Here is a 26,135-nt window from a genome sequence, read left to right on the forward strand (position 1 = left end):
AATTAATTAGTTAGGGAGAGCCTGCAGGCTGTTAGTCAAGGCCTTTGCTCACTTTAGACTCTTAGAAAGGAGCTATTACATGAGTCGAGTGGCAAGTAAGCCTGACATGCAGGGGTCTGACACAGAGAAGCTTCTTTCTTCTAATACTCTCAGCTAATCCTCAGTTGATAAGGCAGAATTCCAAACTGACAGTGCCTCTGAGAGGAGCTACCCTGGGTGACAGCAGCTGCAGGTTGTGCCTTGGACTTTGGTGTCACCTCTCTGCCCTGTGTGCCTTCATCTTTCCATACGGGGACAGAAACAGAATGTTCACATTGGAAAAGAAATTAGGTTCTAGAATTCTAAGTTTTCATTTGATACTTGACTTACTCTACAGAATATCTTCTGAGGCCTATCAGCAGAAATTTATGCCGAATGGAATTATTTGAGTATTCTAGGGAAGTAATTATGTTTTCATGATTTCTACATTAACTTGGTAAAATTATCTGGAACTTTCTCAAGGGAGTGTCATTTTATTATGTCAACAAAAATTTATGAGCAAGGTAAAAATGGGCTAAATACCTAATCCCATTTTTCCCTTAGAGGCAAAACCATTAACTAAAATCCACTGATATTGCATAATTGTGTTCTGTAACATTTTGACTCTTTCCAACCCTGACTTTCAGTAGGATTCTTCTTGTTCAGTGATGTTAAGAAAAACATGACATGACACTGCTCTCAATGAACTTACATTTTAGTAGAGGAGATGAACATCAAAAATTTATCTATAGAATTAATTATATAATTGTAATCATGGTCTGTCTGTGGTTTCTCTGCATTAATTACCATGTAACTTATAACCAGTCCAATAGATAGGAGAAATCTCTTTGCCTCTTTTGGTTTCTTTCCCTTCATCCATATCATCATCCTCATCATTACCTTTCATTTGTCCCCAACCTTATTTTGTTCTACTTGTCATCAACATTGGTACCAGCACCATTTATCACTGACCCTTACAATTCCAAGGCACACCATATCCTGATGATTTCAGTATATTTGTAGAAAGTCCACTGATAGTTCCTTCATTTCACCACCTCCAAAGTTCACCTCCCTTATTTTACCTCAGCAACCTGCTGTTTTGTTTAAATGGATGTTATAATAGCTCACAATTGTTCCAACTTTGTATGTATGTATACCTCTCATTTTCTACCCATAAACTCCTCTCTTTCTACTGTATTCACTTTACGTAGCTTCATGAAGAGCTCCAGTCAATGAAATCATCTATCTCTTGCCAGTTTATCAACTTGCTCATTACATAAAAAATTTTTGTCATGATTATTTTCATTATTCATTCACTGTTTCTTTATTTCCTTTAATTCTATTCACTTTTCCTGGGCTTAAATCTAAGAAAGTGATGTTTTAAAAAGTACATACCATATGATAGATTTTGGGCAAAAAGGTTCATAGCTATTGACTTCAATTGGTCTGACAAGACAGTTGGAAATCCTACTTACTAACGTGGATCTGTTTGGCTTTCTTTCTTATTCTCTTTTTCAGTTTGTTCCATTTGATTCTTTCCAAACTTCAATCATTTCTCCTTTTCATCAACTAAGATCCATGTCTCATGGCTGAGAAAATTGTGGCCATATTACAGAAACTTGCTTATCTTCCAATCCCACATATTATAGCCCCATGTCTTTCCTTTCTTCATAATCTAGCCAGGGTAGTGCCCCTTTTGTGGCAAGAGATTTGAATCTTATCCTATTTCACACTGACTGTTATCATTTCTCTCTCCTGTACTCTCAAATATTCCCTGACAACTTGAATCACTCTTGTCATTATCTAAACATGTTTATCATCTTAAAAATAATGATAAAAAAATTTAAAAACCACTCTCCTTGATCACATATCTTCTTATATCCTTAGTGACATTTCTTTCTATCCCCTCAGGAAAACTTCCTGTAAGGGTTTTAAAATTTCTGTCTCCACTCCTCAACTCTCTTAAATGCCCATTATGTTTTTTATTTTGTTGTTGCTGTTGTTGTTGTTGTTTTGTTTGTTATTTCATACAGATAGCTCTTTCTCTGATCACTTGTGATCTCAATGTCACAAATAAGGGGCGTTTTAAAATTCCCTTTCACCTAGTATTTGATCAACACTTGGTCTTGTATATCTCTTCCCCTTCAAATAGTCTTTTTTAAAAAAAAAATATTTAGTTATAGGTGGACACAATATATTTATTTTATTTCATGTGGTGCTGAGGATCTAACCTAGTGCCTCACGCATGCTAGGTGAGCAGTATCCCTCTGAGCCACAACCCCAGCCCCTCAAATATTCTTTTATTAGATTTAGGTTCCATGACACCATATATATCCATTTTTCTTTCACATTGTTATATATTTCAAACTTTTTTTTTCAGTCCATTTGTTTTGTAGGCTTATCTTTCTCAATCCTGTCAGAGGGGAAAAAAGAGAAGACCTAGACCTTCAAGCAGTTACAGTGTTTAAAGTTCGCAGGGTAGAGAGAAGTCAACTATGTCTAATGATGCTTTAAATTGATTTGTATACATAGGTTTGTGTATATACATGTACATATATTTATAAATATATAAAATGTGAACTTTCACGTTATAATGAGAGTTGCAAATGAGAGTTTCACGTTATAATGAGTCTTCAGCTTTAGTCATCTTTGTATATGCTACAGATGAATATTTTATTCACTATTGAAATTTGCACTGCTTCAAAATGAATATTAGAAAAAATAAGTTTTGATTTGGACATATTTTGTCTTTGAAAGCTAAACGTGATGTTTGAAAATTTAAATCACAAAAAATGTAGATATAAGGAGAATTATGAGAAGGAAATACCAGTTTATTCTATGTTTTCCAAATTGAGATTGGGTGGGGATCTAGGTTTTGGATGAGAGTGAGATGGGAAAGGGAAGAAATTTAATTTTAGTGCATGTCTTTTATAGTTGTTTTCTTCCCATGATGGCAGTACTGCAAACCAACATATAATACTTACTGTGTGCCAAGACTGTGCTCAATGTTGAAAGTGAATTATCTCATTTAATCCTCTAAAGCCCTGAGGTGAATAGTCATAGTTTCTTTTGTAGAAGAGAAAATCAAAGTTTAAATTTTATGTAGGTTAAAGTATACAAGGAGCTCTACGTAAGCTTTTATTTAAATTTAAAAGTGAGAGCTAAATGCATCCTTCCTTGGATCTCGATTCTTGCTGCTATGATACATTGAAAGAAAATTAAGAGCAAAAAATTTAGATTTTCTAGCATCCATTATACATTGCATGGTATTTTCTGTGCTATTTAATAATTTCACACATATCATTCAATTTTCATGAGAAACCTGTGATATAGGCAAGGACAATATTGTCCAGAGAAGGCCACAAAGACACAAGTTAAATTAATTGTTGTGTTACACATGAGGAAAACCAGCACCTAGACCCCAGGCTCCCCGACAATAAGTTCCCCTTTCCATTCTATGAAATTCTTCCTCCTCTGCATTAACTGTTGGCCACAGGATAAAACTGTCCTTGTTCTTTAGAGTTTGCCATTTTTTTTCTCCCCCACTTAAATTAAACTTTACTTCATTTATTTAGTTAATAATCCAGGGATGTTGCTGGGGTAGCAAAATTTTGATTAGAATCATCACCTCAGTATTTCAGGTAATGGAGTGGAGTAAAAACAGCCTGAAGAGTGGACCCCACTCATTCCTTTCCCAGGCTGGGCTTCTGGACAGGCTAAAGCTGATCTCTGGTGTGGTTTCCATGGCTCTCCTCTTCTGGGAAGCCCTGGTTGACCACTTGACACCAAGCATTAGCTCTGACCTGCACATTAGCCTAAGGGAGCTCTGTGTAATTAAGCTGTTGAGATTTGTTTCCCCTGAATGGACAGAAGAGCCTTACAAGGTGAGGGCTCCATTGAAGTAATAAAGCTGATTACATCTTCAGCAGTAAAGGAATCTGATCTTAAAAATTTCCTCTAGCTCTTGTTAATGAGGCAAAGACAACACTTAGTGGGGAAAATGAGGTCACTAAAAAGAGGAACTTGTTTTTTTCCTTTAATAAAGAACCAATCATTTTGCCTCCCCTAAAATCAAGGCCTAAATTTATTATCCTGAATGAACCTCAGTTTAAGTGAACTAATGAGAGCTTTTTCTCAGGGGCATAGTAATCTTGTTTTAACTTACCACTTACATGAAGCAAGGATGTTAAGCCATTCTAGAAAGTAACATTAAGGTAAGCTAAGATGTTAAACTTGTCAGTGCTGACTACAACAAAACTAGAATAGCTAACAATGACTAGCTGTTATACAGATGTGTGGTTTATTCTTTGGAATGTGATTTTCTTCAAAAATTTTTTTCTTACTTTTTCTTTCTGTACTTTCCTTTCCTTGACTATTATTAAAGCAAATAAACTTATTTTCCTAGGGTTCACTTAGACAGCCCTCACATAGGAACAATGATGAAAATTAGTCATTTGGTTTATGTAGTACTATTTAATATGCTACTATTTAAGCATCCTAAAACTTTATCATTAAAGCTGTATCATATGCATATAATGGTCTTGGGACTTGGCTCTGAAAGCCCCAAACCTCAGATTTCTGATTGGCTCAAGAATTTGTAAATAGGACAGATTGGAGTTTGATATAGATTTCTCATCTCCTAGAAAGAATCATATATGATGCAATTGCCTCAGTTATACATTATTTCAAGTTTTAGATTTTGTTGTCTATATCTTGCTAATCCTGTTTTCCAGTATTTAGCATATAGCATGGCAAGTGTGTTCATGGCTAATGCACTTAGATAAACAACACAGAAGCCAGTGTGAATGTGCATGCTAATTTAGGACAATCTCTTTCATACAATAACTGCTCAATAATTATTATTAGCAGCCTAGTCAATCAAACTTCTGTTCTACCACTAGAGTAAAACTGTCCTCGCAAAGGCTATCAGGAAACTACTGATACTGCGGGGAAATGTTCCCCCAACATGCAGACCTGCTCTATTTCGTTGTATGTCATCCCTTTTGCTCATAACACCAGTAATTTTCTGTTGATTTCCATCCTTGAAAATTCAGCTATTTTAAAATCCAGTTTTACTTTTATGCATTTGATATCTTCAGTGGTTAGCACAGTGCTTGGAACATGGTAGACATGTTAATGTTAAATAAATAACAAAAATGAAGAAAGTCCATAGGAGAACATTTATAAAGATTTGTTGTATCAGCCTCCATTCTGCCTTTATATTGCTAATTCATGAAATCTAAGATGCTTAATACTATTTGCCTAAAAATTTTGATGTGCTTGACTTCAGTAATTTAATTAATTTTCATTTTCTTAGGTTTAGGAAATTGCCATTCATTGTAAAATAAAGTTTTAATTCTTAATAGAACAAAAATGAAATTTACTTTCAAATGTATTACAGTTGTATTCCTCCCACTGTGGACATTCCATGAAAATGATTGTTGTACATGTTTTCTGTTTCTTTCTGACAGGTAATATTTGAAGCCGAAGTCTCAGGAGGGAGAAGCGGCTATATTGCCATTGATGACATCCAAGTACTGAGTTATCCTTGTGGTAGGTTGTGATTAAGAACTGAGTTTTTCAATGTCCTTTCAACACTTGCCTTAAATTGACAGTGGCTGTTGATTGTTTACCACTTGGTCATTGCTGTCTTCATTGTTTTCCTAGCTTCTTTTCAGTTTTAAAAGAAATGCTAAGATATTTCTGTAATTGTCTAATCATATACTTTTAAGGCTTCTGACTAACTATATACATGTTGAAGCATCATTTTAATTATTTAATTACTAAGAGCAAAATGTAAATCAAAGGCAACTCTCTGTAGGACTTTTTGCATCCTTCAGTGTTATTCAATTGTGTGGGAAAGGAAAGAGAACAACAAATCAGATCAACACAAAGGAAAATAAAAATAAGCCTCACTAAGTTATTTGGTCTACTAATTTTAGGTTTATGTAAAATGAAGGGAATGATTTAGTTCACTTTATTCTAAAATTAGTTTTTTTTTTCTTTTTCTGATGTCATAATAAATATCTGGTTAGTATGCCCTTTAAAAACATAAAGAACAAAAGCAATCTTAACTTAAACATAGTTTTGTTATGGCATCAATCACACATAGATTGGTTTTTGGATGGTATACCTAAGTTTGTGTTTAAATCACATTACTTAAAAGACAATTATTGTAAACTTTCAATGCACCTCGGCAAAAAATCACCATGCATGAATTTAGATTTTACTTGAGTTTCTTAGCAGCAGCATCTTATATGTATATATTCTGCATTATCTGTTTAGTAATCCTCTGGGTAGAAACATTTCTATCACATTTTGAACAGAATGTACAAGGGCCACTCTGTGCAGGGCTCAGGCTTGCCCCTCTGCTGTGTGTTGTCAAACTCCTGTGTGCTTCACAACCCTCTGCTGGGTGTGGTAAATCACACATTGTCAGCTCTTCCAGTAGTTCTGATTCATTACATTTAGAGTAGGCCTGGAAATTTGCATTTCTAATCAGGTTGTCTAGAGTTAAGACTTGGGGAACCCTTGTTCTAACTCAAGCATTTCTTTTCAGTGTGCTCTAAGTAATGCTGTAGGAAAGATGTAGCAGGCAAGGGACACATTGTCTGTTCCACCTTTTATGTGGTAAGAAAGGACAAAATGACCTTATTGAAGTTCAAGATGACTTACTAAATTCCTTCATAAGAAAAGAAAATTCTTTCTATAGCATAAGAGAACAATGTTTCCATCTATAGTTCATGTTCACTTCCTAAATAGCAGATGGTTAAGAAAGACTTTTGTGAGGAAATAAGTACAAAATTTGGAATTGAGCACAAAAGTAGCAACTTCAGTGTTGGTTTTCCAAGAGCTTTTCTTTTACTTACTAAGTCTTAGTTTTTGTTGTTTATGAAAAATATTGGTGGGGGGGAGGTCCTCAGTTTTGAATGTTAATTACAAAGAATAGTTCTTTAGTGGGTACGGTGGCACATGCCTGTAACCCCAGTGGTTTGGGAGTCTGAGTCAGGAGGATCTCAAGTTCAAAGTCAGCCTCAACAAAAGGGAGGTGCTAAGCAACACAGTGAGACCCTGTCTCTAAATTAAAAAATAAATAAATAAATATTTTTTTTTTTTTAAAAGGGCTGGGAATGTGGCTCACATGTTGAGTGCCCCTGAGTTCAAAAAAAGAAAAAATAGTTTTTTGGCAGTCATATAAATATATCATATTCCCATATACATTTCATCTATATTTTGAATACAGTTATCACTTTTTTTGTTGATCTAGTATCTCTTAGGGGTGATTTTCTAGAACCTATAAAGAAGTAGGGAGTGTACTTAATAGCAGCTTATATAATATTTTTGAAAAACAAAATATTTCCTTTTTCTTTGGAGCCCTTAGAGGGCTATAACTACTGAAATAAAAAGAAAAGGAAAAAAAAAAAGGAAAGAAAGGAAATTTATTTATAGGAAAATAGTTCAACAGCCATCCAGCAATCAGTATTTTAGAAATCTTTGTTTTCATTGTATATTTGTAGTATGCTCTGGTATATGCCTATTTAATGTGTTTTGCCTCTTTGACTTATAACATTATTACTGTCCTTGTGCAACCTGCTGCAACGGTCACTTAATATTAATTGTTGAATGCTCACTCTGCATAGAACAGTAGTCTTGCAATTACAGGGCAATAGGCAATGTAGCTACTGAGAAAAGAGAACTGTGAGAGTGAGCGAGGAAATGGTATCTTCTAGCACATAGAAAAGTCCATTTTCTTCTTATATTAGTCTTGGCCAAAGGAAGAAACATTCAGAATAATATTCTGTTGAAGAAAAGTAACTTGGCATATTTTCTTCATGTGGAAAAAATAACTCTTCTCTCTATTCTCACAGATAAATCTCCTCATTTCCTCCGTCTGGGGGATGTAGAGGTCAACGCAGGGCAGAATGCTACGTTTCAGTGTATTGCTACTGGGAGAGATGCTGTGCATAACAAGTTATGGCTGCAGGTAAGGCCCAGGTGGCAGCTGAGCTGCAGAGTTACCTTGATTAAAAACAAACAAACCAAAAAACATTCCACTACTATTGGAGGTATTACCTTTTCCTGTGTGTGTGTGTGTGTGTTCACATACATGCATGAACAGGCTGCTTGTGTGTTAATTGGCTGCAGATTCATATCAGACATTTCCTTTCTTGGGCAGAATTTGAATAAAAATTTGAGGGCATATAATTAATAAATATTTGGATCTAGTGAAACATAATGATTCTCTAAAATTATGTTCAAACTTTAAGGAAAATAATTTTAGATCCATTTGAAATAGAAATGAAAGTAAAATTTTTCTTATTTAATAATATTTTGAAAACTGAACTTATAAGAGCATATTACTTACATAGGAACTGTCATACTCTGTTCAAGTTCTTAAGAGTGTTTTAAGAATCCCTTGAGAGTATTTCAGGAAATATAAATTGGAAGAAAGCCAATTAAATTTTACTGAAATTTTTGTCTATGAGAATTAATCACAGATCCAAGGTCAAGACATGTGCCTTCTACATATTAAAATACTTAATAAACCTGTATTTAATTAGTTGTGATTTAACATACATATTGGGGAAATATAAATGGGGCATATTAAGAGCTTTAAAAGAATCAGAAAGAACTGTAGACCAAGGAATAGGATTTGCCTTCAGAGAATTTACTGAAAGTGTATCTATCAATCTTGGGGTGCTGGGGTACGAGTAGGAGGAGCTTAGAGCATCTGTGGAGCCAGAAGACTGGACCTAAGACAGATAGCTGTTGAGCTAAATATTTTAAATTAGATTATATAAGAAACAATAATTTTTGAATACTTTTATTATTAGTAGTAGTACTAGTATTATTATATCTTCATAAATATGAACAAAGTAATTTAATTAGTTTGAAATTTCAAATTCCTGAGAATGCCAATAGAGACCAAAAAGAAAAATAATTATAAATTTAACTTAGTTCCTTGAACATAGTATTGGATATAATTATTAGGTTGCAGGTATCTGGGGAGATGGTTCTAATAAATGATTATTGAACCTATGTCAGCTATACTGTCTGATATGTAAGGGTCTATGGTATCTGAGTCTTACAACAATCTACTTGAATATTAAAACACATAATTCATATTATATATTAGTATAATTATCACTACTCTTGTAATTGATTTGATTTGCAAATATCAGGGGACCATATTTTTTTTGCCCAAATTTGAAAAGAAAATGAGGCCTCTTTTTCCACTTTCTCATTATGCAGATTTCCCCTACACATATCAAAATATAGACTAAGTTTTCCTGGAGAACATTTTGTGTAATGTACAAACTGTCTTATCAACTATATGTTAAGTCAGTTTCTCTCTCTCTCTCTCTCTCTTTTATCCTCTCTTCCTCTCTCCCTCCCTCCCCCAGCCCCAAAGGAAATCAATTTAAAAATAATTTCAGACACATTTTTTGATTATTGTGCTGATATTTGCACTAGAATGAGAACATTAGTTGAAATTTGGCTTTAGTTTTGAGCTGTATAGTCTTTTCTTGGGAAACCAGAAAAGACTCTGTAGTCTCTGCTGGTTTTATGCCCCAGGATTTAATGTGACATTGAAATAAAAAGGGTTTTATGTCCACAGAAGCCAGCTGCCTTGTGGCAACAAAGGTTTTCTGGACCGTGCTGGTCTGAGTGTGTTGCAGTCAATAGTTCTCATTTTTTGTTGTTTCCTATTTTGTAGATTGGCTCATTTCATTATGGTTTATTAAAATATTCCTCCTGCCATTTTTCAAAAGGAAGTGAGAGAAAATACTTTTATTCTGAGTTCTTTTCTCTCCCTGTCCTCTTTGCATTTGACACACAAGGTGACTTGGTGTTTTTCTCTTCTACTTTGACATTGACATTGCACAGTTCTTTAGCAATGTGCGTATTCACCTTATTTATTCAAAGGGTGTTCTACTGTTTTTCCATAGCATTACATATATTATCTTAACTTATTCTCTTAAATAATTCTTCTTTATGAAACATTGTAATATATCAATTACATTGTTTAGGGATGTTTTAGATTAAAAATGTCTTTGTAGTGATACAATGTAACAATCAACTTGATAAGACTTGTCCTCATATATAAGTGAGTCTATTAGAAGTGACTGTTAACAGAAAATCTTTTCCTGATAGTACTAAAAAGAAAAAAAAATACACACACACAATAAAAAGGAAGAATCCTGGAGAATCTATCAGCTAACCCATACAAATAAATGTCAAATTACCTTCATTTGGTGTAGAATAACATCCTAGCGTTCAGGAGGCACCCTTCTTAATTGTAGCCTTAATTCTTACTCTCCTAAGCCTTCTAACCTAGTCAAGTGTGGAGGGCTTAATGATTCTTTGAACTGTTCTGGGGCTTTATTTTCTTATCTATAAAAGGAGATGTTGGATAGAGACTAAAATCCCTTCCAGCTGTAAGATACTAAATTAGGTCTTTATATTATTTTGGATGGTCTGAAACATGGCCTTGATAACCTTTTTTGTTTGATGGAAGAATATAAAATTTTTATGTTATTAGTTTTGTATTGGAAAAAATGGTTCCTTAAATTAAGTTTCATTGTGAGAACAAGTGCTGAAAATATCTACTGAGAACACTAAGAATGAATGTACTTGAAGCAACTCAATGAAAGGTCACTGCATTCTATCATAGAAGTAATGGAATAATAGAGTAGCTGTTACCCCTGCCATGCCCAGGTGAAATAATAAATGGTGACCAACTTTTTAAGTCCTTCAAATAACTTAGATTAGATTGAATTGAGCTTGCTTTAGTTTGTAAAATGTTGTCTAAATATGGAGTAAACTAACAAAAACTAAAAAGCAGCGTTTTCTATTAAAAAAATGACATACTATAACTCTGTGAAAAGAACTGAAAATAATACCTAATCATGTTTGATATTTTAAGACTTTGAATATGAAAATACATTTAGGGAATATGTTCACTTACTTACCTATTATTTCTAGGTTATGATTCATACTTCAAATTTTTATTATGTAAAATGACATACCAATTAAGTACATTGAAAAGTGGAGGGGGAATAAAGCAGACACATAAAGAGATACCTATTCACGGATAATCCATAAGGCATATTATGGTGGTTCTAGAAATATCTATAGGAAGTGCTCTTTCTTATAAAAATCAGATTATATAATTTGTCTTTGGACATCATTCACTGTAGATATGGAATGAAATATATAAGTCAGATTAATCTCTTTGTACATGCTAAATAAGCTCATGATATACAAAACATACTTTTTATGAATACTTTTAGTAATCTCTTTAGAGTCCATAGACTAGAAATATGGCGAAATTGTGAGGCCTTCTCGAGCATTCTTTTAAAAAAATATGTTATAGAGTACATGTGTTAAAAGTATACTATTGTTTTTAGTAAAAGGAACTTTGAATAAAATCCCTTAGTCACTCTTCAAGATCTTCAAATTTCCTCTTCTATCATAAACCTAAATTAAGTAATGTGTATTCTAAACATAAATATGTAAAATTTTTGTCAAGATAATAGTTTGTGTTTTTCCATATAAATAGGCATTTTTTAGTTTTTCCAAGTTTTAGAAGTAAGCTATTTTGATTCTATTCCTATGGTATTCTCAATAGTAGAATATTTGTGGTTCATAACTCAAATCTTATGGTAAAACTCAGGTTATATGAAATAAGATTGAAAAGGAAATTTTACATCTCACATATATTAGAACAGCATATTAAAATATCAGTTATATTCCTAAGAGGTGTAGCATAGTTTCCATATGGGAAAAATAAAACTAGGCTATACAATTTTTTAGGTTAAAAATGTTGGCCATGTTTTTTTTTTTTATTGTGTCTCTTATTAATATGAATAGTGGTTAAAGTAATCACAGGAAAAAGTGAATATATAAGCATGCAACTAATGTGGTGCAATAGTTTCACTCCTAAGTATTTACTCAAGAGAAATTGAGATATCCCCACAAAAATATTTGTACAAGAATATACATAATAGTCTTAATCAGAATAACTAGTAATTATAAAAATGCCAATGTCTATTAATAATAAAGTTGATAAACTATTTGTGACTTATTCAAGAAATGGCATGCTGATTAGCAATAAAAAGAGAATGAACTGCTGACACATTATAACAGCATGCATGAGGCTTGGCTACATGGTATCAGAAAGCAGACACAATAGAGTGTGGATGGAATGATTCCATTTGTACGAATTTTCAGAAAAGCATAACTAGAAATTTAAAGAATGTTTGCCTGTAGGAGATTACAATTAGGCTAAAAGTCTGCAGGGATAAAATTCTGGATTAATGTAAATGTCATATGTTTTGTTTGGAGAATTGGGTCTATGGATATACATGCATATGTCAAAGGTTAAGATTTGCCCAATTCGCTGTATATACATTTTACCTAAAAAAAATCATGAAGAGAAAAAAGTAAATATAGTTAAATATTTAACTTACTGATAGTACTAATCAAGCCATATATGGCAATAGCCCATAAAAATCCCCTGCATTTTGTCCATCTTGCCTATTTGAGGTGATTTAATTAGGTCAAGAGTTAATTTGTAATTGGAAGTGTCCGCTGAAATATAGAAGAAAGCATGTTCTGATTTAAAAACCTCTTGTCACCTGAGGATGGGAGAGGTTTGAAATGAATTATACTGTAACTTTTAAAGTAGTATTCTTTCAAGAAGGTCCAGTATAGGTGGACACCTACATGGCAAATCAAATAGAACCCATTGCTGGAACATCTGTCAGACCATATTCTCTGGCTTCAGGTTCAGTGTAGAAACTAAAGTGCTAATGACTCCATCCATCATCACAGAGCTTGGCAGACATGCATCATTGAATTGGGCAAAGAAATGCAAACGTGGAGTTATTGAAAGTAGCAAATTGTGTGGGTAGATTTGGTGGCACCGTTTGTTTTGGTGAATTGAAATGAGGCTGTTTAATGTGTGACTGGTAATCCTATGCAGATTGCCATCAAAGCTGTGGCAATTGGGCCAATCTGTCAGGAGTCGCCTCAGGTGTTGGCGTAGTGCCTCCTCAGTGGGCCCGCCAAAATAGAAAAGTCAGCCACTGCTGTGCCCTTGGTGAGACTCATCACTGCTAATGTAGTGTAATACAGCTGGTTTCTCAGCCAAAGGAAATGTCATTCCTTATGGAGCCACAGATAATTTAAGCAATGGCTTGAGAGTAATAATTGGAGAGTGAAATTAGGAAAACGAGATGAAAATTGCTCTAACAAACAACCAGAGAGGCCAACCTCTTGGAGTACCAACTGTTGCTAGCTAAGGTCAATAAAAATGGTTGATCTGAAGCTTATGTCCATAATTTCATCTATCCAGAGAAATGTTATAGCTTTGTTCCTTATACTATATATGGATAGTATAACATAATGGAAATTCTGAAGTATAATTTTATAAGACTTAGTTAATTTGAAAGTACAATGAAATGTATGGCCACTCTATTTCAAATGTCATTGTTATTGCCTACAACACATTTTATGATGCTTCCATTCATCAGAGTGTATATCTATACTTATATGTGAAGTACTCAGATGTTTGTAGTTTATTTAATCTCCATGAGAGATTTTTCTCTCTCTGGTACTATATCTTTTAAAGAAAACATCTGAAAAATTTACACTTATTATTGTGAAGGAAGCTTTTCTGAAGAAATTTATCTATGTCTAGAAACTCCAAAATATAGTAGGCAATTCATCAAAAACTAATTTGAGAAGAATTTTTCAAAGTCTGCCTGATTAAACATGTTAATATGTAATCAGCTCCACATTAGGTATCATGAGAAAAGAAAACAAAAACATGTAATATATTGCAAACTTTCCTATGGTCAAGGCTTTCCAAAATTCTCACATTGCCTGTGTAATTTGCTTTAAGAGTGACTGACAAACTTCTGCAATATTAGAATAATGAAGTAGTATAAAATCACCAGGACAGGGAATAATCATGAAGGAGTGATGTCAGAATGACTAAAGGAGCATTGAATGAATACATTTTGAAATTTGTAGAAGACTGGATCAATTTCTTAAAATTTTAGAATGTAGGGAAGAGACAAGGGAGGTGTCAACTACAATAATGACTTGGGGTTCGAAGCTCTACATTCAGACACATAGCTGATTTTAAGGAAGAAATTTGTAACTGTAGAGCTGCTCAAAGCAGGCATCAGCTTCTCCAGGAGGTAGTGAAATTACAATCAGCAGAAGTACCCAAGCATAATCTGGACAAGCACATGCTGGAGATTTGGAGGACAGTCAAGCCTGAAGCTGAATGCTTTACATGATCCTTTCAGCCTCAAGGGATGATTCTATATCTGAGTAGGGATTTATTGCTTAGAATCAAGGGCTATACTGTTTCGGAGATGATTAGCAAGCCACATAGACTGCAGGAATTGGTGAAATCATTGGAGAAAATTTAATCTAGACTGAAACACACATAGCATCTATGTAGGAAGAGACTAAGTGGGCCTTGTTATTATTGCAGAATTGGAAGACAAAAGGCACAGGCATGCACACAGGTGTGTGGAGTGGGATGGGAGTGTAACTGGAGAAGTGGAAGTCTCACAGTGAGAAATGAAAATTAAAAAGTTTTGTGGGAGGCCTGGGACTAGACTGTGAGGGAGCCCCCTGGAAGAAGTGGCTACTGTTGGGCATACTGACATCAAGTAATGAAAGCCTTGGACTGGACAGTGTCAGTCGAATTAGAAAACCTGTGAATAGAAAAAGAGAGGGAAAAATTAAAGAAGACAAATGGTTTTAGACATGGCTGGGACCACTTGACAGAATCTGAGATGATAGGAAAGTAAAATAAAAAGACAGTTTACTGAATTTTCTCGGTTTATTTTTTTAAAGGCAGTTAATCAGTTTATTTTTTCATTTACTTAGGGTGGAACTAATTTGCCTGTTAGAACTCTTGTTTATCTTTTCCCTCTCTCTACCTTCATAATTGCATATAAATGATCCTTAGGAGTGAAAAATGAGATACCCCAATTCCTTTTGGCTTCCTTAAATCTTAGTGAAAGTTTTCTAAGACAATTTGCAGCTTGTGGCCAAGTTAAGCCTCTGGGTAGTTTTGGTATCTCTGAGGGAAATTAATTTATCTGAAAATGCTTGTTGCCTTCAGTCTTGGCTTCTTGTTTACCTTGTGGTCACAGAATAGGACTAAGAAGAATTCAAACCTTACCTTTTTTGCTGTCTCAATTTCTTGTAGCCTCTTCTAGACTTCAATTGACACACTAATACTCACATGCTATTTAATTCTAATTTTTTTTTTCAGTTTATCTTCTAGTTGAGCAGTAGTGGCTTTTCCCATGTACATCCTGGTCTGCAATTAATTTTACTCCACTTAAGAGGCCGTGTTCTATTTAGTAGCTAATAGCTATCACTCTGGTCAGGCCCACTTTTCCTTGGGCCTTTGGATTATTCTTGCTCATGCATTATATTTTTCCTTCATGGGTTTATAGAGGGCATTCTGCTCATAGCTTTTGAAATAAAAATCTCTAACCATGTATCATGGATTATAAGGTTTATCTTTTACTTTCTGGCATTTTGGATATGTGTATGTGTGTAATAATGAGCATGAGAACACTTAATCAGGAATATGTAAGAAACCTAAAAATTAAGGTCTTTTTCATTAATGTTGTGTAGCTTTCTATGTAAAGGAGCTAAATGTTTTACAGATACAGTGCATTCTTTTCCTTTAATAATGTATAATCCCTGGGTGTGACATCTATAGATTACATAATTGATTATAAATGAATAATGTGTAGAATCTTCTTTAGCTTCTTTATCTATCCCTAGAGCATGACTGTAGAAGCCTGGCAATCATAGAAGCCCAAAGACAACTTCTTATTAATATCTGTGGCTGACCAAGTTACTGCTCTCTGTGTACATGAAATATGTGCTCACTGTTGGTAAAACTGCCCAGTGTGTTTTCTGGATGCATCCAGTTTGGCGCTTTTTAGGACCTTCTCAGTTAACTCCTGTGATCTGCATTAGAGCATGGGGCTTTGACAATAAATAGACAGAATATTTATAAAACCATTTTATTGTGCAATAAAATATAGATATTGAAAATCGCCCCAATATAAAGACTGTTATGGCTCAATGAATTTTAATAAGGCAAAGGCCACACCAGTCAGGAAAGAAACTTTGCCTGCCATTCTTGAGGGTCCTCCCATGTATCTATGTCCAGCCACTGAGCTATTTCCCTACACCTACAAGTCATCTGAAAATGATTTTTTATATATGCATGCCTTGTCATTGAGCTTAGTCTTATCTATTCTTAAAAATGTATTTTAATTGTTTATCTGTCAGTTTGCCCTTCATCTCTTTCTGTTCCTCCCAGTTTGTCTGTTAAGGAATGCAGGCCTTTTGATGTCTAGTTTCACATAGTCTGTATTTTCCTAGTTGCATACTAATGTCCTCTTCTGTTGATCAACATGTTCCCTTCTTCCTCTGAATTTTCTGCAAATTAGCAGCCAGAGCCAGGGTCAAATTTGATCCTTTGGCAACAGCGTAGGTAGTACTTGGTGTAATTGTAGGAGGTATAAAATGTGTTGTCTTTCTTTATGTGATCTTGGCAGCTGCTGATGTTTAATGCCAATTTTCTTTTCTAGAGGTTGAAAAATGTGATATAGTATTATTTTTCCTTTTGTATCATTTCTTTTTTATTGGTTTAGTTTATATAGTCCTGCTTATCTACTATGAGGTCACCCAGGATTACAGTTCATTAAGAACAAAAAGATAAACAAGCCAATCTTTATTTACCAGTTTTCAATATGCATTGGTTCTCTATCAGTCTCCAAAAATGACTGATTTTTTTCTTTAAAATCATTATGAACTTGTGAATTTAAACATATTTAATGGACTTCAAGTCAATGTGATGTATTTAATATTAAATACAAATCTTAAAATGCAAGTTATCCCATTTTTGGCCACTGGGGCTTTTCACCTTCGCTACTGAGTTCTTTAGACATTACTTTGGTAGTCTTTGAGAGTTTTCTTGCTACCTGTTTTTTGAATGTTCTCTTGTCCTTTCTAGATCTTTAGTCTTTTTTCATGGTGCCTTGGTTTGCTTTAGTGAGAAACTGTATTGCAAGACAGAAATTTTCAGTGAATACAGATCAGACCTATATACACATAAACTAAAAGATAAAAATGCCTAAAGCATTCATATTGATATTTCAAATTCAAACTTACAGATTTTTCACTTAATTTTTTATGTTTTATAACTTCTCTGTTATAACTTTTTTTTTTCTGCTTTGATGTTCTTGGCTGTTAATAAGCACAAGGAAGATAGCTTTAGAACATCTCATAATTACTCATTTGTTTTATCTCATATTATTTGGAATACTTAAAGCTCCATTGTAAGATACAGATACATACATATACATCATGTACTCTCTTCTTTAGCCCTTATTTATTCCTAGTTCTAAATGTAACAATATTTAATGTGTAGTATTATCCCTATGTCATGCCTTCCCAGTAATATTTGCATTTCTGAAATTCATTTTCTTTGTTTTCCTTTTTAGTTTTAAAATTTTGTTATTTTAAATTAAGATGAAAACATAAACTTTGTATTCCTAACCATGTATATATTTCAGTAATTTAAGTATATTCACATTGTTGTGCCATTAATCTCCTAGCCTTTTTTAACCTTTAACATTAAGACTCTCTCCTTTGAAGAAGCAGTCCATTTCTCCTTCCCTTCTTCCTTGGGAACTGCCATTATAATCTCTTTTTATATGAATTTGACTTCTTTGGGTATTTCATGTAAGTGGAATCAGACGTCACATGTCTTTTTATGGCTGGATTGTTTAATTTATCATACTCTCTTTCAGAATCATCTGTGTTATAATCTATGACAGGATTTCCATCCTTGTTAAATTTGAATAATATTTCATTGCATGTATGTACCACATTTTATTTTTTATTTTGTATATTTTTATTTTTAATTGACCAAAAATAGTTGTACATATTTATGGGGAACCCTGTGATGTTTGATTCATATCTACGTTGTATAAAGTTCGAATAGGGGAAGCATATCTATCTTCTATAGATTTATCATTATTTTATGGTGAAAACATTCAAAGTCCTTTCTTCTGGGTTTTTTGAAATACACAATCCAATATTACTAGATATAGTCATCCTGTTGTGCAATGTAAAACCAGACTAATGTCTCCTAACTTTTACTTATTACCTATTGATGACCAATATTTCTTACTCCTTGCCCTGTTCTGTCCCCATCCTATGATAACTAACTACTCTTGTTCCCCCAACTTCTATGAGGCTATTTTTTTTTTTTAGCAAATGTTTAATTCTGCACCTATTTAGATTTTTCATTCATTTAGTTTTTTTCATTTATTCTGTTAATGTCTTTTATGTTTATTGATTTTTGTATGACACACTATCTTATCATGCCTGGGATGAATCTCACTTGATCATGCTAACGAGTCTTCTGAGTGATGTTGTGTGGTATATTTCTTTCTGTTCTTGGCTTATTTCTCTTAATGTGATGTCTTCCAGTTCCATACATGTTGTCACAAATAAAAGGATTTTCATCCTTTTAAATGACAGATGAGTATTCCATTGTGCATGCTTGCCATGCTTTCTTGACCTGTTTATCCATTGACTTGCACTTAGGTTTATTTCATTTCTTGGCTGATGCTATAATTCTGCAATAAACATGGGAGCACAGATGTCTCTTTGGCATATTGATTTCATTTTCTTTGACTATATGCCAGAAGGGGGATTGCTAGATCATATGGTAGATTATTTTTAATTTTGGGGAGAGCTCCATACTTTTTTCTATAATAGCTGTATTAATTTATATTGCCATCAACAGTAGGTAAGGCTCCTTTTTTTTTCCCTTTGATTTTTGGCCAGTGTTTACCTTTTGCTAATCCTAACTGGCCTGAGGTGATACCTTTTCTGGTTTTGATTTACATTTCTCTGATAATTAGTAATGTTGAACATTTTTTTCTTTTATCTATTGACCAATTATATACCTTCATTGGGGTACTATATGATTTTTAATTCCTTCTTTCCGATTTCATGCCCTTTATTTCTTTCTCTTGCCTGATTGCTCTGGCTGGAACTTTCAATGCTGTGGTAAATAAAAGGTGTTGCAAGTGGGCATCTTTGGTTTATTCCAGATCTTAAAGAAAAATTTCAACTTTCCTCCTTTGAGTATGATGTTGGCAGTTGTCTTGTTAATGTTGGGGTATGTTTTTTTTTCTGCATTTAATTGTTGAGCTTTATCAAGAATGGATATTGAATTTTAGCAAATGCATAATTCTGTACCTATTTAGATGGCCATACAGTTTTTTTCATTCATTCTGTTAAATGTCTTTCATGTTTATTGATTTTTGTACGACAGAACCATTTTATCATACCTGGGATGAATCTCACTTCATTATGCTAACTAATGAGTCTTCTTGATGAGTTGGTAGATTGCACTTGCTAATACTTTGTTGAGGAATTTTTTTTCTCATTTACATTATTCAGGGCTATTGGTATTTTGCTTTTATTTCTTGTCTTACACTTTCCTGGTTCTGATATCAGGGTAGTACTTATTTGAAGAATGAGTTTGGAAAAATTCCCTCCTCTTCAATTTGTTTGGAATTATATGAGAAGAATTGGTATTAGTTCTTCTTTAATTATTTTGTTGAATTAGCAGTGAAGCCATCTGGTCCTGGGCTTTTCTTTGAAAAGAGACTTTATTACTGATTCAATATCATTAATCATTTTTGGTCTGTTCATGTTTTCTATTTCTTCATGATTCAATTTTGGTAATGTGAATGAGCCCAGGAATTGGCCCTTTTATTCTAGATCATCAAATCTATTGCCATATTATTCATAATATCTAATGGTTCTTTGTAATTCCTTGGTGTCAGTTAACATGTCTTCTTTTTCACATTTTTTTTTAAAGAGAGAGTGAGAGAGGAGAGGAGAGGAGAGGAGAGGAAGAGAGAGAGAGAGAGAGAGAGAGAGAGAGAGAGAGAGAGAATTTTTAATATTTATTTTTTTAGTTCTCTGCAGACAGAACATCTTTGTTGGTATGTGGTGCTGAGGATCGAACCCGGGCCGCATGCATGCCAGGCGAGCGTGCTACCGCTTGAGCCACATCCCCAGCCCCTTCTTTTTCACATTTGATTTTATTTATTTCAATCTTCTTTTTTTGTTGTTCCCTTAGTCTAACTAAGGGTTGATAATTTTGTTTATCTTTTTGAAAAACCAACTATATGTTTGTCTCTATTTGATCTGTTTTTGCTACAATCTTTTTTTTTTTCTTTCCTTCTACTAATATTTGAGTTTGGTCTGCTCATGGTTTTGCTCTTCTTGTGAAGCATCTGGAGGTTGTTTACTTGAGATTTTATTTTGTTTTATTTTTTGAAGTACACTTCAAAATTTTATCTCCGCCTTGTTTTTTTTTTTGGTGTGTGTGTGTGTGTGTGTGTATGTGTGTGTGTGTGTGTGTGTGTCTGTGTGTCTGTGTGTGGCTTTTTTTCCTGTATCCTGCAGATTTTGGTTTGTTGCATTTTGATGATCATTTATCTCAAAAATTTTAGTGTCTTTCTCAATTTCCTCATTGATCCATTGATTGCTGGTTTATTTGAATTATAGATGGATTTCAGTTCTTAAAAATTTGATGAGATTTGTTTTGTGGCCCTTCATCTTATCTAACCTAATAGTGTTCCATGTGCTGATAAAAATGCTGTATATACTGCAGGTGATGACTGCTGGTGGGAGTAGCATTGCTTCTGTTCTTACAGGTTGAAAATTGGCTACCTCCACCTATGCATAATTATGCATAATCACCCTAATCTTTCACATTGTCTTTCCTTACATTCATTTTTTTACATTCATTTCCTTACATTCATTCCTCATATTTTTTTCTGTTATTAAGGCTTGCTGACAGAGTCCAATTTTTTTCTTTTAGATCATAATTTTTTTTCTAGACATGAAAATTATTCTTTTCTACTCATGTAAACTTTCTAATTTTATCAGAATTTCTAATACTGTCGATCATTGTGGGTTACTATTCTTGGGTAATATTCTTTAATTATGTAGTAAATAAACTTTTTTAGTGTAGAAATTTTTTATTATAACTTTTATTACTCTTTGTGTTCCTTTGCTTCTGAAGACAGTCTGCTCATCTTGTGATTTTGTTTTCATAATATCATTATTGGTCATTTACTCTCAAATTGCTTTTATTTTCCATATTCTTAAACTCAAATTATCTATTTCATATTCTGATTTGCTTAAGGAATCAACTGTTGAATTCAATCCACTCAATCATAATTTCTAAAATGAGTTTTTTCGTTCATTTCTATTGTTTTCTTTTCTTGTTGCTGAGTTTTATTTATTCAGTTTTACATTTTTCTTTTATCTCATCATTTTCTTAATATTTTTAGCTTATATTGAAATATTAATTAGATTCTAATCTATTTTGTACTGATAATGATCTGACTTTATTTTATTAACTCTAGGATAATAATGTGTTTCTCATTCTCTCTATCGTAAAGTAAATTTGTATGGGATTTGATTTTCATAGTTATAAATTGTTGGTTTATATGAAACTATAATTGAGGTTTATGCTAACTTGCCTAATTTTATAGATTTTAGTCATATGAAAAAAAAATATGGTAGGGCTGGGGTATAACTCAGTGGTAGAATACTGCTTAGCATATGCAAGGCCCTGGGTTCAATCCCTAGCACTACCAAAAGAAAAAAAAAAGTTTCACAACAAATAAGGTCACTTTCTTTCTGAGATTTACCCCTTTACCACCACCCCCCCCTTGTCCATCCTCACTTTTGTCTGAACATTCTTTCTCATTACTCCCTCCCATTATCTGTCTATTTCATGTACCACATTCAGAAAGACTGAAAACTGCTAACTTTCCAAATCCTCAAGACCTAATGGTTAATTACATTGCTCTTCTTTTTCTACTCACCTTCCCTTTTACTCTGAATTGTATAGTTTAATTCTAAACTCATATGGTTGATTTTTTCCTTTTTTTCCTGGTGCAATAAATTTGACCAAGAGTGTACCTGATGGTGGTAGTGTGCATCTCTGTTGCCATATCATATTATGGAGCATCAGTCTTTTCAACATCTCTATCAAAATACGCAATGCTGTTAAGTCTAATAAGATTAAAGAATAAATTCCAGAAAATCCAGAACCAAATCAGAATGCTCAGCCTTAAAAATGTGTTTCTCCAGAACAAGTTCTGGTACTGAAATTATCTCTTTCAGTGATCAGAGTTCAAGCAAGTAAAGCAAATTTATTACAAGAAATTGGTTTATATGATTGCAGGGGTTGGCTGGTAAAGTCCAAAATCTGTAGGGAATATCCTTGGGAATAGCAGGCTGGAGCTCACAGCACAGATTGATGCTGCTGTTCATGCATGGATTTTTGTTGTTGTTTTAATTTAGAGAAGCATCAACCTCTGCTTTTAAACCTTTCTAGAATGTATATGCTATCACAGGCAACATTTAAATGTAATATATTACTGGAAGCTATGTAAATAAAGCAATGCATAACATAGTAGATTATAATTTCTCAGAACAATGCATTGATCATGTCTTAGCAGCAAATAATCAATTCATTGAACTGGACCTATGATAAAAGAGAAAAAGTCAGCTTTGATTTAGTTTAGAGGAAATACTGCCAGATTTAGAGCCATCAGTCCTAGTTTTGATATTTTGTTCTGCTATTTACAGGCTGTATATCTCACTTGTAATCATTATGAACCCAGATAGTTTCTTCTTTAAATGAACATTTACTATGACATGATGTATATATGAGAGAGAAGGGCCAAACTAAAATGATAGCTGACATAATTTCAGGTACAAGGATGTGCTTATCTAAGTGATTATTGAAGATAATCATAATATCATGACTATAATAAATTTTACAATTATTTTATTTGAGGAAATCCTCTAAGTCTTAAATGGAGTTTAAGAGATATTTCTAGGAAATATGCTAAGATAATAACTTATGCAATTTGAAGGATTTACATGATTCTTTTCACTAAAATGTTCATTGAATTTAGTTCATTTTCATAAAGTATTTGAGTACTTTCTAAATAATGATAATGAGAAAATATGTGTAAGGGAAACCTTAAATCCTGCCTTCTAAGATTTCAGTATACAAGTGACAAAAAGAAACATAGAAAATAATATTAAAAATTCAAGATACCAAGGACAATTAATAGTTTCTACCATAATTTTGGTGGGTATCTTGAGCCAATATCAATGACTCGGCCATTAGGGCAAGAAAGGGAAGAGTCTATACAACCTGATGGAAATAGGACATGGAGGCAGAGAAGACAGAGCCACACCAAAATTGATGTCACTGTGGAAATCAAATAGAAATGTCTAAGAGATGCTAATTTCTGGGGACAACAATTTTTTTATAAAAGCAAATGAAAAAATTCATCCAAATTCGGTAATAAAGAAATATCACAACTCCAATGTTAGCCATTAGTTTGCAAGAGAGAGTTAAAAGAAACAATTTTGAGTCTAGTGAAATTGCTGGTTATAAAGCAAAGGGACAGAAAGTGAGGTCTCACTAATAGTATAGAGGACTGAAAGTTTGGAGCAAAGAAATAGCATGGGCAATTGTGATTCGGAAGGAATGTGACAGCATAAGAACCTGGATGTTATAAGGTAGTGCTGTAAGCTATGTTGGGGTGAATTTGAAAACCACTGACAATTTCCACAGGACTGTGGTGGGAAGGTAATTGGGTCTGTGAACATTCACTGTGATGGGTATGATAATTGGGCTTGCTGAGAATTCTAGAAGTTGAGAGGTAGTTGGGTGAGAGTATGGAAGAGGGCTCTGCAAGTTAGAAATTGGGATAACAGTAGTTCTCTCTGATTGAGGGGTTATGTACTCAGAGAACAGGTGCTCACCACTGGGATTAGTATTGTGAAAGGAACGCCAATTAAGGTAAAAAGATGGAGTACTAGTTGGGCTTAGTAGCCTACCCTATAACCCCAGTTACTCAGGAACCTGAGGAAGAAGGATTGCAAATTTGAGACCAGCCTCAGCAAGAGTAGAAGGGACTTAAAAAGGCATAGTGTTTAAAGGTTAGGTAGGTTTGTATATCTGCAGAGGAACCCAGTGGGCAGAACAGGCAGCAGGAGTTGGCTTGGCTGGCAGAAATGGAAAAAAAAATACTAATAAGCAACAGAACTAAAGGTAATAGAGGGCGAGGGCACAGCTAGAAGGACACATGAGGAAGACTAGACCAGGGTGTGTAGAAGAGGCCAGAATGCCACATTATGGTCTACCTTCCTATTAGAAAGATTGTATGGAGATGATGAGCTATGGAAGAAAAATACAGTCTGAGATTTGCATGTGTAATGATTTTTTTTTTTAATGTGGTTTGTGAGGAAAGAGAATTTAGGCTGATTTATGGATTTGTATTTCATGGCTTTTGAACATAAGCTGCTTTTTCTTATTATTCAGGAGGATGAGTAGGAGTTATTGTTAAAAAATTCATGGAATGGGTGGGTAAAGAGAAGAATCAAGAAAACACTCAGTGTATAAAAAAAAAGGTACAATCACATTGGGACTTTGTTTCCTTAGGTGTATATGTATGTGTATGCATACAAATTTACATATATAGAAATATAGAAGTCATACATTTTATCACAGTTGAAAATATATAATGTATAATATGCACATGTATAATATCAGATATGGAGAAATATTATATGTAGAGTGCATTTTAGGATTTAGAAAAATTATTACTGGACCCTGGTTTTCATTCCCAACACTGCAAATAAACAAAACAAGAACAAGAAAATCATTAAAGCAGTACACTGCCAACATACAAAAACATCAAAGAAAACATTTTTAAAATGGTTATTAATGTACCCCCCACCCTAATTTAATAGGCCTGCACATCTTGTATATGTGTCTTATACCTCTTTTTCAAGGAATATTTTGAGATTCATACACACATTTATAATAGTATTACTCAGTGAGATGTTGGAGCCAGTGAGCACCAGAGAATTGTTAATTTTCAGAAATATTGAGAGGCAAATGACATCACATTGAGAGATTGAACTTTGCCATGTGGGAATATTTGCACCCCAGAAACTGGCAAATGTTACAAATCATAACTTTATACCTTTGTTTGAAGAATTAGATGTTCCATATTTTACCAACACATAATTGGTCCTAGTTTGCTTAGTTTAACTGCTACTTTTTTGGATGAGTAAAATGCATAAATATTTGGATCTTTCCCACATTGAACTCTTAAAAATGGTGCTGAGTTCAACATTCCTGTATATATCTCCTTGGTCACATTCAGAAGAATGATTTAAATGCAGAAATCTGGAAGTGGAATTGTGAGTGCTGAAATTTTTACATTTTCAACTTTTCTGAATAACAAATCATTTTCTAAAATCATTCCAACAGTTTAAGCTGTGACCTATAATTTATTGGTTTTTGTTTCCCATATCTAGTCCTCTGAAATGATATTTCAAGTGTTATAAAAGGGTACCAGGGATATTTAGCATTTCCCGGACAGGAAATGAGGTTGAAAGTCATGACCCATTTCTTTCCAAGAAAAATTATGGCTTTTTGTTTTATTTCATCTGTCTTTGACATATAGAACGTTTAAAATTCAGATTTATGATCTCCTTACATGGGTATTAGACATACACATTTTCTCTTTTTATAGCCTGTCCATTTTTTGATTGGGTTGTTTATCTTTTTTCTTATTGAACTATAGAAGATCTTTACATATCCTGGCTGTTTATCTTTTGATGGTTATTTCTTTGACAAATATCTTATCACAATTCATGGCTTGCTTGTTTTCCCACTCTATTTATACTGTCTTTCAACATATAGAAGTTATAAATTTTATTATACTTGAAAATTGCAATCATTCCCTATATAGTTTATGCTTACTTGTCTTGTGTTAGGTATCCTGATATCATAAATATGTTTTCCAAGTTTTCATTTTGAAAGTTGACAGGCATGCTTTTAACATTTAGGCTCTTTTGATTACTTCTGGAAAATGTATAAATTGGCTGTCATTAATGCCAAAGAGATAGGAGTTTGCAAA

The 26,135-nt window shown here is 33.6% G+C and overlaps 1 protein-coding gene across 8 annotated transcripts in view; it reads left to right on the top strand.

Moving 5' to 3' along the window:
* Positions 1–26,135, top strand: part of Ptprk (protein tyrosine phosphatase receptor type K) — a 527,087-nt gene that overhangs the window by 248,193 nt on the left and 252,759 nt on the right. For all 8 annotated transcript variants that reach the window (XM_026380467.2, XM_026380483.2, XM_026380491.2 and 5 more), the window contains exons 4-5: positions 5,490–5,571; positions 7,887–8,002. In XM_026380467.2, the coding sequence (XP_026236252.2) occupies positions 5,490–5,571; positions 7,887–8,002 (198 nt within the window). The remainder of the gene's footprint in view (positions 1–5,489; positions 5,572–7,886; positions 8,003–26,135) is intronic.

The sequence above is a fragment of the Urocitellus parryii genome, chromosome 8 (genome assembly GCF_045843805.1).
Source record: "Urocitellus parryii isolate mUroPar1 chromosome 8, mUroPar1.hap1, whole genome shotgun sequence".
Classification (NCBI taxonomy): domain Eukaryota; kingdom Metazoa; phylum Chordata; class Mammalia; order Rodentia; family Sciuridae; genus Urocitellus; species Urocitellus parryii.